At 30.2% G+C, this 14,313-nt stretch overlaps 2 protein-coding genes across 2 annotated transcripts; both read right to left on the reverse strand.

Moving 5' to 3' along the window:
- Positions 1-1,339: 1,339 nt before the first annotated feature.
- On the reverse strand, positions 1,340-2,182 carry LOC145157589 (uncharacterized). Its single transcript, XM_079076614.1, has 2 exons — positions 2,053-2,182; positions 1,340-1,986 (listed from the first exon to the last, which is right to left on the reverse strand). Exons 1-2 carry the CDS (start codon positions 2,180-2,182, stop codon positions 1,340-1,342), a joined length of 777 nt encoding a protein of 258 aa, XP_078932740.1.
- A 4,300-nt stretch (positions 2,183-6,482) lies between these two features.
- Positions 6,483-12,753, reverse strand: LOC145159250 (THUMP domain-containing protein). Its single transcript, XM_079078186.1, has 7 exons — positions 12,545-12,753; positions 12,262-12,378; positions 11,036-11,449; positions 10,801-10,940; positions 9,093-9,213; positions 7,771-7,911; positions 6,483-6,807 (listed from the first exon to the last, which is right to left on the reverse strand). Exons 1-7 carry the CDS (start codon positions 12,623-12,625, stop codon positions 6,721-6,723), a joined length of 1,101 nt encoding a protein of 366 aa, XP_078934312.1. The 5' UTR covers positions 12,626-12,753; the 3' UTR covers positions 6,483-6,720.
- Between the last annotated feature and the right edge of the window lie 1,560 nt (positions 12,754-14,313).

Consider the following 14,313-nt stretch of genomic DNA (forward strand, 5'->3'; position numbering starts at 1 on the left):
TTTTTTTCATAGATATGGATTTTGGAGACGTTCCAAGAGGCACCAAGTTTTATATACGCACGCCGACAGAATTGCCACGGATGAGGGCGTGGAGAAGTAAAACACCGTTAAATTGGGTTCAATGTTGTCGAATAATGAACGTGTCTGTGGTATGGTTTTTATATTAACAATCATTTATATTTACAAATTCCAATGTATTTTCATGTTAAACTAACAATCTGATTTTTGCAGCCTAACAACGAACCTATTAATGTCGTGGCAAACCCGGAGGAGCTGATGTTGCCGTTTTATGTTCGTTATGTCAATTGGACTCTTAACCCTGTAGAGTCTCCCCAACGGCAACATAGTCCTGTCCGAAATAGTCCACCTCATGTTGCCTCGCCTGCTCGAAGAAGGATGTACAAGTCCGAAATAGAAACATCTTCGACTGAATCTGCCACAAATGTTTACCTTTAAATAAATAATTGTATTCCCATAATTGTAATGTATGGATGACAACGACTAAACAAACAACTATGCGGACTGACAAACATTATTGTGGACTGACAAAAAGCTCTGCGGACTGACAACAACTCTCTGCGGAGTGGAAGGGACTATATATAGTAATGGATGGTCATTGGATTTTTGGTATAGAGTTATAAATTTTTTTTAAATTTAACATGAGTTCATCTTCAACTTTGTATATTTGCTCGTGCAACGAAGTTGATTGTTTCTATTGTGATCCGATCGACCCTTTTCTTGCCCCATCACCAAATTTAAGAGAGTCGTATATGTCTGAGGATACTTTGCAACAACTACAATGGGCTGAAGAACAACAAAAAAAAAGATAAAGACTCTCTCGAGCTCTCACTGAACGTCGTGACCTCATTGCGGCGGAGTGTAAAGAGGTTGAGGAAGGATGATGATTACTAAAAAAAATCAAAGATCATGAGGAATGGATAAAAAAACTAAGAAGAATATCAAACTGTCTGAAAAATGGCTTGATGACAAGGATGCAGAAATGATAGAACTTGTTAGCCAAAAGGACCGTATGGAAGATAAAATAAGAATTAGGGACGACTACATAACAATGGAGAAAGAAAAGTATCATTTGCAATTCCCTTAAGTTAATTACTGTTGTTGTACGTTTACTATATGTTTCTGGTTTGTTGAATGTATTATCTTCAAGTATTAGTTATTATTCTACTAGTAATGATGCACTAATATAATCATAATATTACCCATCATCTTTAAAATAAACACACCATTTCAAAGTACACAAATTAATGTCCTCTAAAACAAAACATAATTAATTATAAATACAACATCAATTATTCAAATCAAACGTTGAACAATAGTCTTATCTCTGCGTCCCACTCGTCCAACGCGTCTCTTGTGTCTCGTGCGTCTCTAGCGTCTCCTGAGTCCCTTCTGTCCCTTTCCCTTTCCCTTTTGTGTTACTACCTGATGTCGCACTACTTTTTGTAGCCTTTTTTTGTTTCTTTGGGACCAATGCCGGACAAGTCGCTGCATTATGTGTTGTACTATCACATCTACTACACCTTCTTACTATAGGTTCCTCACCTTGTGACGGGATACGATTTCTGTTTCTCGGTCTACCAGCTTGACGTGTATCCATTATCAGGGGTTTAACAACCATCATCTCAGCAGGAATCTCTGAATCACACGGTTCTGGAAGGGGGTAAACCGGCTCCTCATACGTACTTCGGTACGTTTCCATTTTGTAAGCATCTATAGCCAGATGTCCGAAGTTAGTTTTTTTCAAGTGCTTCAAGACCATTATGACATGACCACAAGGCAACCCAGCCCCTTCCCAATATTTGCATGTACAAGTCTCTTGCCTCAGATCAACTATGCCACCATGTTTGAAATCATGCACTTGATATATTGCATCTGAAACACCAGAAACGGACCATCCTGTCGTACGCTCTTCATTTTTACTAACTACTTTTTCAGCCCACTCGGTTAGCACTGTTGAACGTTTCCCTGTAAAGAAGATATATATAATTAACTTATTATTCGACCTAATTAAAGTCCAAATTAAATTCATACCTCCTTCGATGCGACGCTTGTTACACCATTCCTGTGAAAGACGACGGAAGAACTCAAGAAGGGGTATTATAGGCATCTTCCTTGCATCTACAGATAAAGCATTGTTGGACTCTGCACTGTTCGAGGTCATGTAATCGTACCGTTTCGACAGCGAATATGCTCTAGTCCATTTAGCACGGGGAATTTCACTTAGATACGCTGCTACTTGCGGCCTAGTAGAACTAAATCTATACCACAATTCTTCAAAAACATTTCTTTTGTAAGCTTTCACAAGCCTCCAAAATAACACTTTTGTTTTATCATTTTTCCCAAACCTGTGTACTATGTTTCCTAGTAGATGAAAAGCACACAAGCCATGATGAGCATGTGGGAAAACATTTTTAATACTAACCCGAATTGCATCGGCCCTCTCAGTTACAAAAGTCAATTCTTGACAATCACCAACACATTCATACAACTTTTCAAGAAACCATGTCCAAGTAAGACCACTCTCTTTTTTGCATATTTTGTGCGCAAGGGGCAGTATCTAGTTGTTCCCATCCATAGCTAATGCATGCAATATGGTTCCCTTAAAATCACCCTTCAAATGGGCACCATCCATAATTATAACTTTACGACAAAAACGTTTGAACGCTCGTATCTGCAATATATTAAAATGGAACACATAAACACTCTATAATTTGTTTAAAAAATTATATATTAAATAACAACAAATTTTTTGTATTTACCGTGTTCCCAATGGCATAAAAACAACACTCGAAACAATCTTCAGAATCTTTTTGAATATAGGCCACTATACCGGGATTATGCCTCTTCAAATTGTGAAAATAAATAGGAAGTTTGGAAAAACATTCTTCAGAGGATCCCAACAATAGTTCCATAGCATATTGTTTTGCACGCCAAGCTTGTTTGTAATCTACATTGATTTCCAGCAAAGCATTCAAATCCCTTGATATTTCATTAGGCCTCCAAACCTTGGAACGAGTTTTTCCCATAATCTCATGCAATATAGTACCCATCACTTTTTTATTAGCATGCTTATGATTAGGGTGTATCTGTAATGACGAACATGTGTGCACGTTGTTAAAAGTCCTGATTTCAAATTCATCCATGGGATCAAGGCGTTTTGCATATAAACGCCAACTACAGTTCTCAATTTCACAATATACCTCATAACGATTTTTGTTAGAATGTTTGGTCTTAAACTGAAACTTTTCTATGGTTGCTTTAAGACTCAAAGCAAATATTAGTTGTTGTTTGTTATCATATGTTTGACGAACAAACATATCATAATTTGGACCTAAACTGTGAAATGGTCCGAGTTCAACAATAGGATCAGGACAATCAGGTATGGGAGGCATACCGTAAAATATGTCTGAAGCTTTTTTCCCGTGTGTGAACTCATCTTCTGACCATCCTTCATTTGACTCTTCACCGTCTGACAAAGTTTTGACAGTCAGTCTTCCAAACTCATATAAATTTTTTTCTTCAACCGTATTCACTGCCACGGTTTCTTCTTCTAGACACTCTTCAACATTATCGAATACAACGTTTTCAACTTTGTATGGTACAATCTTGTCAACCGCTTCTGTCTGTTCGACCAATCCCTGAAACACCTCTAAATACAAATGCACAATCTCATTCGTTTCAAAAATTACATTTCTGAGTTGATGAACATCTACTTCGTCTAAAATATTCATAACATACCCATAAACCGGGTGTTCAAATGATAATGATATATTACTATTGAACACATTAGCCTTAATTTTGACCAAATCAAACAATATTCGACGATCAAAATTTGGCGGAAGTAGTAAACCTAAGTTGTTAAACTTTGGTCTAACGTAGGTGTTAATCCCATTACTTATCTGCCAAAAACCCCCAGTACATAAAATAACAAAACTCATACTTTTTTTTTGAAAATGAAATGAATAAGAACTGATCTATTTTGTAGAGATGATCGACCAAATTGACCTAAAAAAATGAAAAAGAACACTTTATATAAAAAAACCGTTTAAAAACCGTTACAACCACCACTTCCACGGAGACATTAATCTCTCCGCAGAGCTCCTCGTCACCTTCTCCGCGAAGGAATTTATGAAGGCCAAACAACTCGCTCCGCGGAGGTAATAATGTATCCCCAGAGGGCCTACGCGGAACAATCTTTTACACATTAAAAAATCAGAATTTTAGCTGGTCCGCGGAGATGACGTCATTCCGCGGAGGTCCGCGGAGGGTCCTCCGCGGAATGTATGTCTATATCGGGAAAAACCTATTTTTATGACTAAATTTAGAAACTGACCCCCATTTTTTGTCTCGGTATTTTCCCTTTTATTTTTTCCTTGAAAAAGACCTTGCATTTTTCAATTTTTCGAACCTAGCCCTTTTAGTCATTTGTATTTTTGGGAAATCTCCGATAAAGTCTCAATATTTTGAGTCAATTTACGTTTCAATCCCAACATTTATTTTTATAACAGAAAAGTCTAGATTATATAATTTTATATTTTTTATGATAAAACCCTATTGGTTGTTTTCGTAGTACCCTAAAAAAATTCAAATAAAACTACAAGATTATCTTTTTGATGATATACAAAATCAATTAAATTATGATTTTCTCTTTGATAATCGAATGAGATTTGAAAGCATGGTCAACTCTCTTTAATAAAATCAAAGATGATAATAATTATATCAATAAATTCTAAGATGGTAATGATTATTTATAATACGTCCATATACTCTAGAGTCTAGGGTGAAAAGAAATAAAGTTGTAATGAAAGAGAATATATGTCTAAAAGATCTCCACATACATATAAGTATATGTATGTTGATAATTTATAAATGGGTTTCAATTATTTATTGTATTATTATAAATATATAGAACTTTTTTTTAAGATAGGTCACGATTAGTTTTCATTATTGGCAAAATACCTAAATGAATAATAAAATTAAGTTTCAAAGTCAAATTTTAATTTAAAAGTTCATACGTTTTAAGATAGTTTTTAAGGATATCTTCATTAAAGTCTTACTATTTTACTTTAATTTACAAAAAAAATTCCAAAATATGTATAATACATATCAAGTTTTACGGTAAACATAAAATCATATAATGCAACATATTCATCTCATCTGCTCATTTAATAGTTAGACATCCAAGTCAGCAATGAAACCAATCAAATCTGTGTTACATTGAAAAAATAGTCAAATCATTATTTTTACCGGTAATTCATATTTTTATAAACAAATTTTAGTTTTGAACTTATTCGTAAATTCGGGTAAAAATATTCAGACTTTAGCGAAGATTTACCCAGCTTATTCATGTTTTTCGTAAAGAAATTTTAGTTTGGGACTTATTTGTATAGAGTTTTAAGCAGAAAATTCTCATTATTTTGGGTAATTTTTTGATAAATTCCTAAATTTTTTCTTTTGAACAAAAAAATCTCGATTATTCAAGTTTTTTCCTAAATTAACCAAAAAGACATTTTTTTTTAATTTTTATATGAAATGACAGATTATATCATTTTTTCCAAAATAATGACACTTTTCTGCTCAAAAAAATTAAATTATGACTTTATTGGATATTAAATAATAAGACTTTTCTATATGAAACTCATATAAAATAATATGACTTTATTGGATATTTCCTTAGTTTTTAAGTGATATGGTGCATTTATTAAATTGGTAAATATTTAAAATAGTATATTACAGTTTTGGTCCTTTTAGTTTGATCAAATTCATAGTTTTGGTTTTTAATTTAAAAAATTGATTGGTTCCATTATTATTTTAACAAATTACAGTTTAAAAAACTACTTTACTCTTTCTTATATCTTTTTTCTTCTTTATTCTTTTATAATCTTTAACAATATCAAATTGAAAAACAACTCTCACCCTACCCCATCCACCCCACACATCATTGTCAATATTTCATCCACCCACACCTCATGTCCGATCACCAACAGTCTAGTTCCCTCCACCGCCCACCAACACTTGTCTTTCTTTTCTTTGGTTGGAGTTGCACAATATTAGATAAAACAGATCGATGATACATTTTTACGTCATTTTAATTCATCTGAATTTTAAACATCAATATTTGACTTCTACTCTAATTTCTTCCCAAGTGGATAGACATTGGACATTCCTTTCAAATTTTGTGAGCTATGGATTTAATTACCTAGATTGCTGCAATTAAAATTCACCACCTTTCTCACTTGTGATGTGCATTTAGAAAGCAAAATAAAAAAGCCCTGACCTTTGATTGTGTGTGGAGAGATCCATATCCATATCCATATCCATATCCAAATAACATGTGTAAGCGAGAAGAAGGAAGGGGAGGTGTGTGATAAATGTTTTGTACACCAAGTTGGGGACCCCACCAAGTTGTTCATTTAAATTACATATTTGCTATACCCTTATTATTATCCATCTTTTGTGCGTTTCTTGATCAAACTTTATAAATTAAATTTGAAGCTAATTTAGGTTTTCTACATAATACTATTTTTTAAACAAAATACAATTAACACCTCAAAAAATCCACCAATACTAATCTTCGAATTGCGAGATAAAACCAAGGTGAAGGAAGTCATGACTCATGATGACGAGATTCAAACATAAAACAAAAACATGATGACATTTATCCGCATAATATCCATCATATACACCCTAAGTCGGAGCTTATTGTTTGGATGATGACGTCAGCTGTCTCAAATTGTATTTTGCCAATTCCTTGTACTTCTCTACCACGCCAATACAGCACACAGTCTACACACACAAATACACAACACACTCACTTCTTATCATAAAAGCATGTAAAACTAAAGATAATAAAAAAAGTTACATAAATGGTCCCTGTGTTTCACAAAAAGTGACTACTTCATTTCCTTTTTTTCGTTATAGCCACAGGACCATGCTTGTAACGAAAATAAAAAGTTAGGGACTGATATTGTGACTTTTTGTAAAGTATGGCGACAATTTATGTAATTTTGTCAAATAAAAATAAAGAAAAACACAGCCGCTTTTCATCTATCAATTTAACTAATAAAGAGTAAATTACACGAATGGTCCCTATGATTTTGGGTAATTTGCGCGTTTGGTCCCTAACTTGTTTTTTTAACTCGGAAGGTCCGTACTGTTTTTTTTGTTACACGTTAGGTCCATACTGTTTGTTTTTGTTACAAGCTTGGTCTCTGTCTTACCTAAAAAGACTATTATTTAAATAGAAAAAAATGGTGGGGAAGATAAGATAAGGTGAGAGGTGGGATTGGGGGTGTGTTTATTTAAATAAATTAAAAAATCAAGGGCAAAATAGTCTTTTTTAGGTAAGACAGGGACCAATAGCGTAACAAAAACAAATAATAAGGACCTTCCGAGTTAAAAATATAAGTTAGGGACCAAATGTGCAAATTACCCTAAACCATAGGAACCATTTGTGTAATTTACTCACTAATAAATCTCTTTCTAAAAAAATAATTTACTCACTAATAAAGTATTTCCCATCTATTAGACCATTTACTTATTTTTCACCATTAAAAAAAAAAGCATTTTACTCTGGTTATCCGGTTTTGTTTGATATCAATATTTTTTTTTTAACTTTTTTAGTAACATTTTTAAACTATCATACAACCCTTTTTAAACTTTTTATGCTATCTAGGAATGTTGAAAAAAAGTAAAAAGTTTTAAAAGATTTAAAACGTTATATAACGTAAGTAATAATTTGTGGTTTACCTTAGCAATTTGAACTACAATTGTCTTTTCGGGATTGGTGAGATCAACTTTGTGGGGTTCAGGAACCGATTTTGCAACCGCATCGATAATTTTCATTTTCTCAAAACCACTATTTGCACGCGCCTCACATAACACTGCAAACTGTACAAAAAAATTTTATTTATTTATTTATTATTAAGGCATTGTACTTTGAAAAATATATTGTAGTTTGAACTTTTCTTCTTAATTTCTTATTATAAAAGAGAAAATTACTTTGTATTTAGACGATGTTGTAATAACTGGCTTTATTTTACAAAGTGGAATGTTGTAATAGCAAGTAAGAATTATGATAAATCTACTCTAATAAATAATATTTTTTTTTTGCTACATGTGATACTCTCAGTTATTTTGACATATGTGATTTTGTGGTTAATTTAAATTAAACTTTTTCCACATGTCATATTTTATGGGTTTTTTTTTCCCATTTTATAAAATTCCACATAGTATTTAAATATAATAATTGTAATAAATGTAATAATAAATAGGGGAAATATGCAGAAAAGTCTCATTATTTTGGGAAAGTTTATGATAAAGTCCTAAATTTTTTTTTAACAGAAAAGTCATGATTATTTAATATTTTGCTCAAATTAATGAAAAAAGTCCTTATTTTTCTTTTAACAGGAAATGACAAATTATCGTGTAAAATTAATCAAAAAAAAGTTAGGACTTTATCAAAAAATTTCCCAAAATAATGGGACTTTTCTGCATATTTCCCTAATAAATAGATATCAAGTTCATTAATACAACTTTCCTTCTAATTTCAAAATTCCTAAATTGAATCCCAATTATTTCCTTTGTTTATTTATTTAAATTATTTGTTTAGTTTTAAAATAGAATAAAGCCCTTGAATTTCAATAATTCAATATTTAAGGGAAATTGTCAGAAAAGTCCCAATATTTTCAAGAGAGTTACATTTTAGTCCCAAGATTTTTTTTTAACATAAAAGTCCTGATTATTTGTAAAAACACGATAATATGTCATTTCCTGTTAAAAGAAAGAAAAAATTGTAAACTTGAGCCAAAATGAAATAAACAGGACTTTTATGTTCAAAAAAAAATCTTGGGACTAAAGTGTAACTTTCCTGAAAATATTGGGACTTTTCTGACAATTTCCCTTTTTCTTATTTTCCTTATAAATTTGAGCTTCCTAAATGTTTAGACCTTTATATTTAACCTTTTTTTAATAAATCCTTGTCTCACAACTAGTATATTAATAAAAGATTAAAAGCACATTGCTATTTTTTGTGGTTAACCACTAAAAATAATGGAAATTAGTCAAATTACCTTATATGGTGTTTCTGTTTCCTTGGGAAAGTATTGAGCAATTAAAGGTTTAATTGCTCTTGAAATCTCTTCTTCTGATGCATAGCATGACACTTCTATAGGTAATATTCTTAAAATAAACCTGAGAACAATATTTAAAGATTATGCAAAAAAAAGATAGCAATATATAGATTAAAATATGTTTACTTTTTTTTTGTTAGTTTTTATCAAGACTCAAATATCACTTGGAAGAACAATCAACAATGTATGCCTTTTGTGTTGTTTCTTTTTTACTTAATGCAAAAACAACAACTTAATAAAGAAAGTCAGGGAAAAAATAACAATAAATAACGTTTAACCTATTTTTTTACAAATTTATGCAACAAACTTTTAATCGGTTATGTAGATCACCTTGTTACATCAATTGAAAAAAAAATGAAATGTTGTTGCATAAATAAGTATTTAAAAAAGGGTTAATGTCATAAAAGACCTTATATTTTGAGTTTTTTTTCAGATTAAACCTCAAATTTACTTTTTCCCTGAAAAAGACCTTGTATTTTTTCATTTTTTCCGATCTAGACCTTTTAGTCATTTTTTTCTAAAACAAAATCTAAAATGTGAGGGTTTTTTCAAGAAAAATTAAAAAAGTTGAGGGTTTATTCGGAAGCATTTAGAAAGTTGAGGGTTTTTTTCGGCAAAAAATACATAGTTGAGGGCTATTTTGGAAAAAAGAAAAAATACAAGGTCTTTTTCAGGCAAAAAATAATTTTCAGATTTAATCTGGAAAAAACACAAAAGATAACATCTTTTATGAGATTAACCCGAAAAAACCTCAATTATATTTTTTTTTCTTGAAAAAGACCTTGCATTTTTTAATTTTTCGGATCTGGCCCTTTTAGTCATTTTTATTTTTGGGAAATCTCCGATAAAGTCCCAATATTTCGGGTCAATTTACGTTTTAATCCTAACATTTATTTTTTGAACAGAAAAGTTCCTATTACATAACTTTATATGATAATCTGTCATTTTCTGTTCAAAAAAAAATTAAGGACTAGTTCGTTAATTTTAGCAAAATATAAAATAATCGGGACCTTTCTGGATCAAAAAATAAAAGTTCAGATTAAACTGTAAACTGACCCAAAATATTGGGATTGTTTCAGAGATTTCCCTTTTTTTCGTCAAGAACTTGTAAACGTGAGGGTTATATTCAAAAAAAAAAAAAATTGAGGGCTTTTTCGGAAAAAAGAAAAAATACAAGGTCTTTTTGAGGTTTAACCCAGAAAAAACACAAAATATAAGGTTTTTTATTTAAAAAATAATAATAATAATTTAGAAAAGAGTAAATTACACGAATGGTCTCTATGGTTTGTGGTAATTTGCGTATTTGGTCCCTAACTTATTTTTTTAACTCGGAAGGTCCCTACTGTTTCTTTTTGTTGCGCGCTTGGTCCCTGTCTCACCTAAAAAGACCATTTTGCCCTTAATTTTTTTAATTTATTTAAATAAACACACCCCAACCCCACCCCCACCTCGCCTTATCTTACCTAAAAAAGACTATTTTAATTTATTTAAATAAAGGTATAATAGTCTTGGTAAGCCAGGGACTAAGCACGTAACAAAAACAAACAGTAGAGACTTTCTGAGTTAAAAAAATAAATTAGGGACCAAACGCATAAATTACCCCAAACCATAGGGACCATTCGTGTAATTTACTCTTTAGAAAATTAACCTGGCCATGTGTTTCCTTGTTTCAGCAGCAGTGGTTATCATTCGTTGTGCAATTTCTTTAGGGCTTGGATCTTCCTCTCTTTTACGCATTTGAACAAACACTACACCATTGCATCCAGAATCAAGGTAGTTGAAACGCCTCTGTTATAAAAAAATAAATAAATAAATAAATGTTGTACATATTGATATTGCTTTTCATCTAGTTGTTTCAGTTTTTGAATAAAAGTAAAACTTACCTTGCTTTTGTCTTTCAACTCTTCAAGTTCAGCTTCAATTAACTTATCAACAGACTTTTCCTCCACTTTCCTTTTCACAACTTCTTCACATTTAGATTCACTTGTTTCTACACGTTGTTTCTTTTCTGGTTGCTTTTCAGTTTCATCATCTTCAATGCCATTTTTATCTTCTTCTTCTACTTTCTCATTTGTTTCATTCTCAACTTTTTTAACAGGGATAGAAGTTTCATGATTCTTCTCATTAGAAACTAGTGAATCTTTATCTACTTTTTCATTGTTTTCATCATCATTATTATTGTCATCTTCGGAATCAGAATAAGTGAATTTAATCTTTTTATTTGTTGGTTTGTTTTGTGACACTGAGACTTTGTGCTTCACATCTGAGTCTTTTCCCTCGAGTAGCTCTTCGTAAAACTGGCATATATGAAAAAGAAAATAAAGAAAAGATTAAATTAAATTAAATTTCTGATGTTACATTTGTTAATGGAATAGAATGAAGAAATTTCATAAGACAATTTTTATTTGTGTAATATTAATGGCGCGAATCATTTTTTTTAATTTCATGGTTTTATGCATTTACAATATCAATTATTATAGATAAATGGAAAATATATTTTTATTATGATCTTATTTGGGCGTTAATGAGCTTTTATAATGTTTTATATTTCATTTTTGTAAATAGATTTTTTATTAATTATAATAAAAATAATATCTCATAATCTTGATTGGCTTTTAATGAGCTTTTGTAATGTTTAATATTTTATTTTTCTAGATAAAGAATGGTTAAAATTATATAATATCTACATATAATATAAAAAGTTCATCTGAAAATTCATTCCATTCATACAAGACAACCAAATATGATCATGGAATGTAATTATTCATTCCATTCCATCCAAAGATGAGTATGAACCTCTATACGCCTACTAGTTCATGAAAGTATTAAGTACACAGATTTGTTACAAAAAAGAAAAGAGAAGAACTTTGACTCTTCATGTCAAAAGGACCAGTTTTAAACTTCAAAATTGATATGAAAAATCATATATGAACTATTAGAAAGTGCTACAAGTAAGCAATTTGATAGGCATTATAACTTCATACAATATCCAGTTTATATTCAAAAGGAAATCATTATTTCAGAAGTCTAATTGCAACTCTTTCTATGGTAGGAGTGGAGTATTAATCAATTGCAATAAACCCTAGGAAAGCAAAGAAACAGAACATACAGATTCGATAACTTGAACAGCTTCTTGAGAAGCTTGGCGCTCCCTTCCACCATCACAAGTAATGAAGAACCCTTGAACTCCTGGGCGCAACGGGTATGAACCCTTCTTCACTGCTTTCTGTACAAAATACACAACACTTTCGCAAATTAAATGCTATTTTCCTTTGCAATTTACAAACAATTCATCTAAGAAAGGTATTTAGATGAAAAACATCGCCATTAATGTGATATGAAGTCTTGTATGCTTTCAAAATTAGAAGTAAATAGAGTGAAAAAGAGAGTACGTTGTTGGGACGATATTGTTGCTTCCTCTTCTTGGTGTCGGGATTCCCAGTGCCGGACTTGGGTTTGTTGTCGGTTCCCATTTTCAGGTTAGGGCTTCGATCGTGAATCCGTTTCCGGCGGTTACAGTGGCTGCTAGTGTTGCACTCGGACGTCGAATACGGTTTTCTTCTAATGGTGAGTCAATAAGAAAGGATTCCATTCCACTGAGAATTTACCATGTTTGAAAACCAGGTCTGACGTAGCTTAATTGGACACTATTCGGCCCAATCATCATTCTTAGTCCATATTTTAGCCCAAATCATACAGGCCCAAATTATTTATTTCACATTTAGTTTTATTACTAATTAATTCAATACTAGTTTATAACCCGTGAAAATGTTCTTGCGGTTATAAAACTAATTAAATTTTTATAGTAAAAACTCAAAATTATTAATCAATTATTTCAAATAAATTATTAATTAAGAGATATTTTTTACTTATATATAATTTTAATCGTTGATTTAAATAAATACATTAAATTATATCACCTTATAATATATATTAATTTTATTTTATTTTTATTCTAATGTTATTAATTTAATGTAATTAAAATGTGAAATTTAAAATTTGAAATTTGAAATGAAAAATCAATTATTAATTTAATGTAATTAGAGTGGGAAATTTTAAATTTTAAATTTTAAATTGATAATTAATAGGTTGACATGTGGCATATAGGTGGCATATAATATTAATGAGAATTTCTAATATTGTGACACTTGTCAAGAGGAGAATTAATTTATTCATTTATTAGAATAGTGATGAAGTAATGATTTGCTTTTCGAATGAAGTAATTAGAAGGATATAAAAGGATTTGAAATATATCTTATAAAATTTATGTTATATTTGAAAAAAAGATGAAATTCGATAAAACTCTCTAATCCTTTAGGTTTTTAATATCCAAATATATAATGGGGGAGTGATTATGGCTTCAGGAAATATACAGAAAAGTCTCAATATTTTGGGAAAAATTTTAATAAAGTCCAAAATTTTATTTTTTGAATAGAAAAGTCCTGACTTTTTAACTTTTCGAATAGAAAAGACCAAGAAACCGGTTAATTTTAATAAAGTCCTAAAATTTTATGTGTTATTTTTTTTATGTATTTTGTATTTATGTATTTTTTTTTTAAGTTTTTTATATAGATGTTTATGTATTTTAAATATACAAACGTATTTTTTATATATCTATATGTATTTTTAAGTATTTTACATATTTTTGTGTATTTTGATGTGTTATTTTATGTATTACGTATTTATATATATATATATATATATATATATATATATATATATATATATATATATATATATATATATATATATGTATTTATGAATTTTTTAAAGTTTTTTATACAGATGTTATGTATTTTAAATATATAATTGTATATTTTTTTACGTATTTATGTAGTTTTTACTTCAAGCCGTCTTCACCATTTCATCCAATTTGTACAACTTCTTCGAGTATGTCTAGATGATTTCCTACATACTCACATATTTTAAGTTTTTCCCATTAGCTTATCTTGAAATTAAACATCGAATGGGAAAAAAGCTTAAAATATATGGCTATGTAGTAAAATCATCTAGACATACTCGAAGAAATTGCGCGAATTAAATGAAATTGTGAAGACGATTTGAAGTAAAAAAATACATAAACATGTAAAAATAATATTATTGAACATTTAAAATACATAAAAATACAAAAACATTTATATAAAAAAAAATAAAACATACA

Source organism: Lactuca virosa, chromosome 2 (genome assembly GCF_052849685.1).
Source record: "Lactuca virosa cultivar CGN04683 chromosome 2, Lactuca_virosa_CGN04683_v6, whole genome shotgun sequence".
NCBI classification, from domain to species: Eukaryota; Viridiplantae; Streptophyta; class Magnoliopsida; order Asterales; family Asteraceae; genus Lactuca; species Lactuca virosa.

Excerpts from the sequence above, each read along its gene's own strand:
- LOC145157589 (XM_079076614.1), bottom strand. The coding sequence starts at position 2,182 with ATGACCTCGAACAGTGCAGAGTCCAACAATGCTTTATCTGTAGATGCA. Across the intron at positions 1,987-2,052 it reads CAAGCGTCGCATCGAAGGAG|GGAAACGTTCAACAGTGCTA; the intron begins GTATGAATTTAA and ends TCTTCTTTACAG.
- LOC145159250 (XM_079078186.1), bottom strand. The coding sequence starts at position 12,625 with ATGGGAACCGACAACAAACCCAAGTCCGGCACTGGGAATCCCGACACC. Across the intron at positions 10,941-11,035 it reads AGTTGAAAGACAAAAGCAAG|AGGCGTTTCAACTACCTTGA; the intron begins GTAAGTTTTACT and ends TTTTTATAACAG. Across the intron at positions 6,808-7,770 it reads TTGTAGTTCAAATTGCTAAG|ACTGTGTGCTGTATTGGCGT; the intron begins GTAAACCACAAA and ends TTGTGTGTGTAG.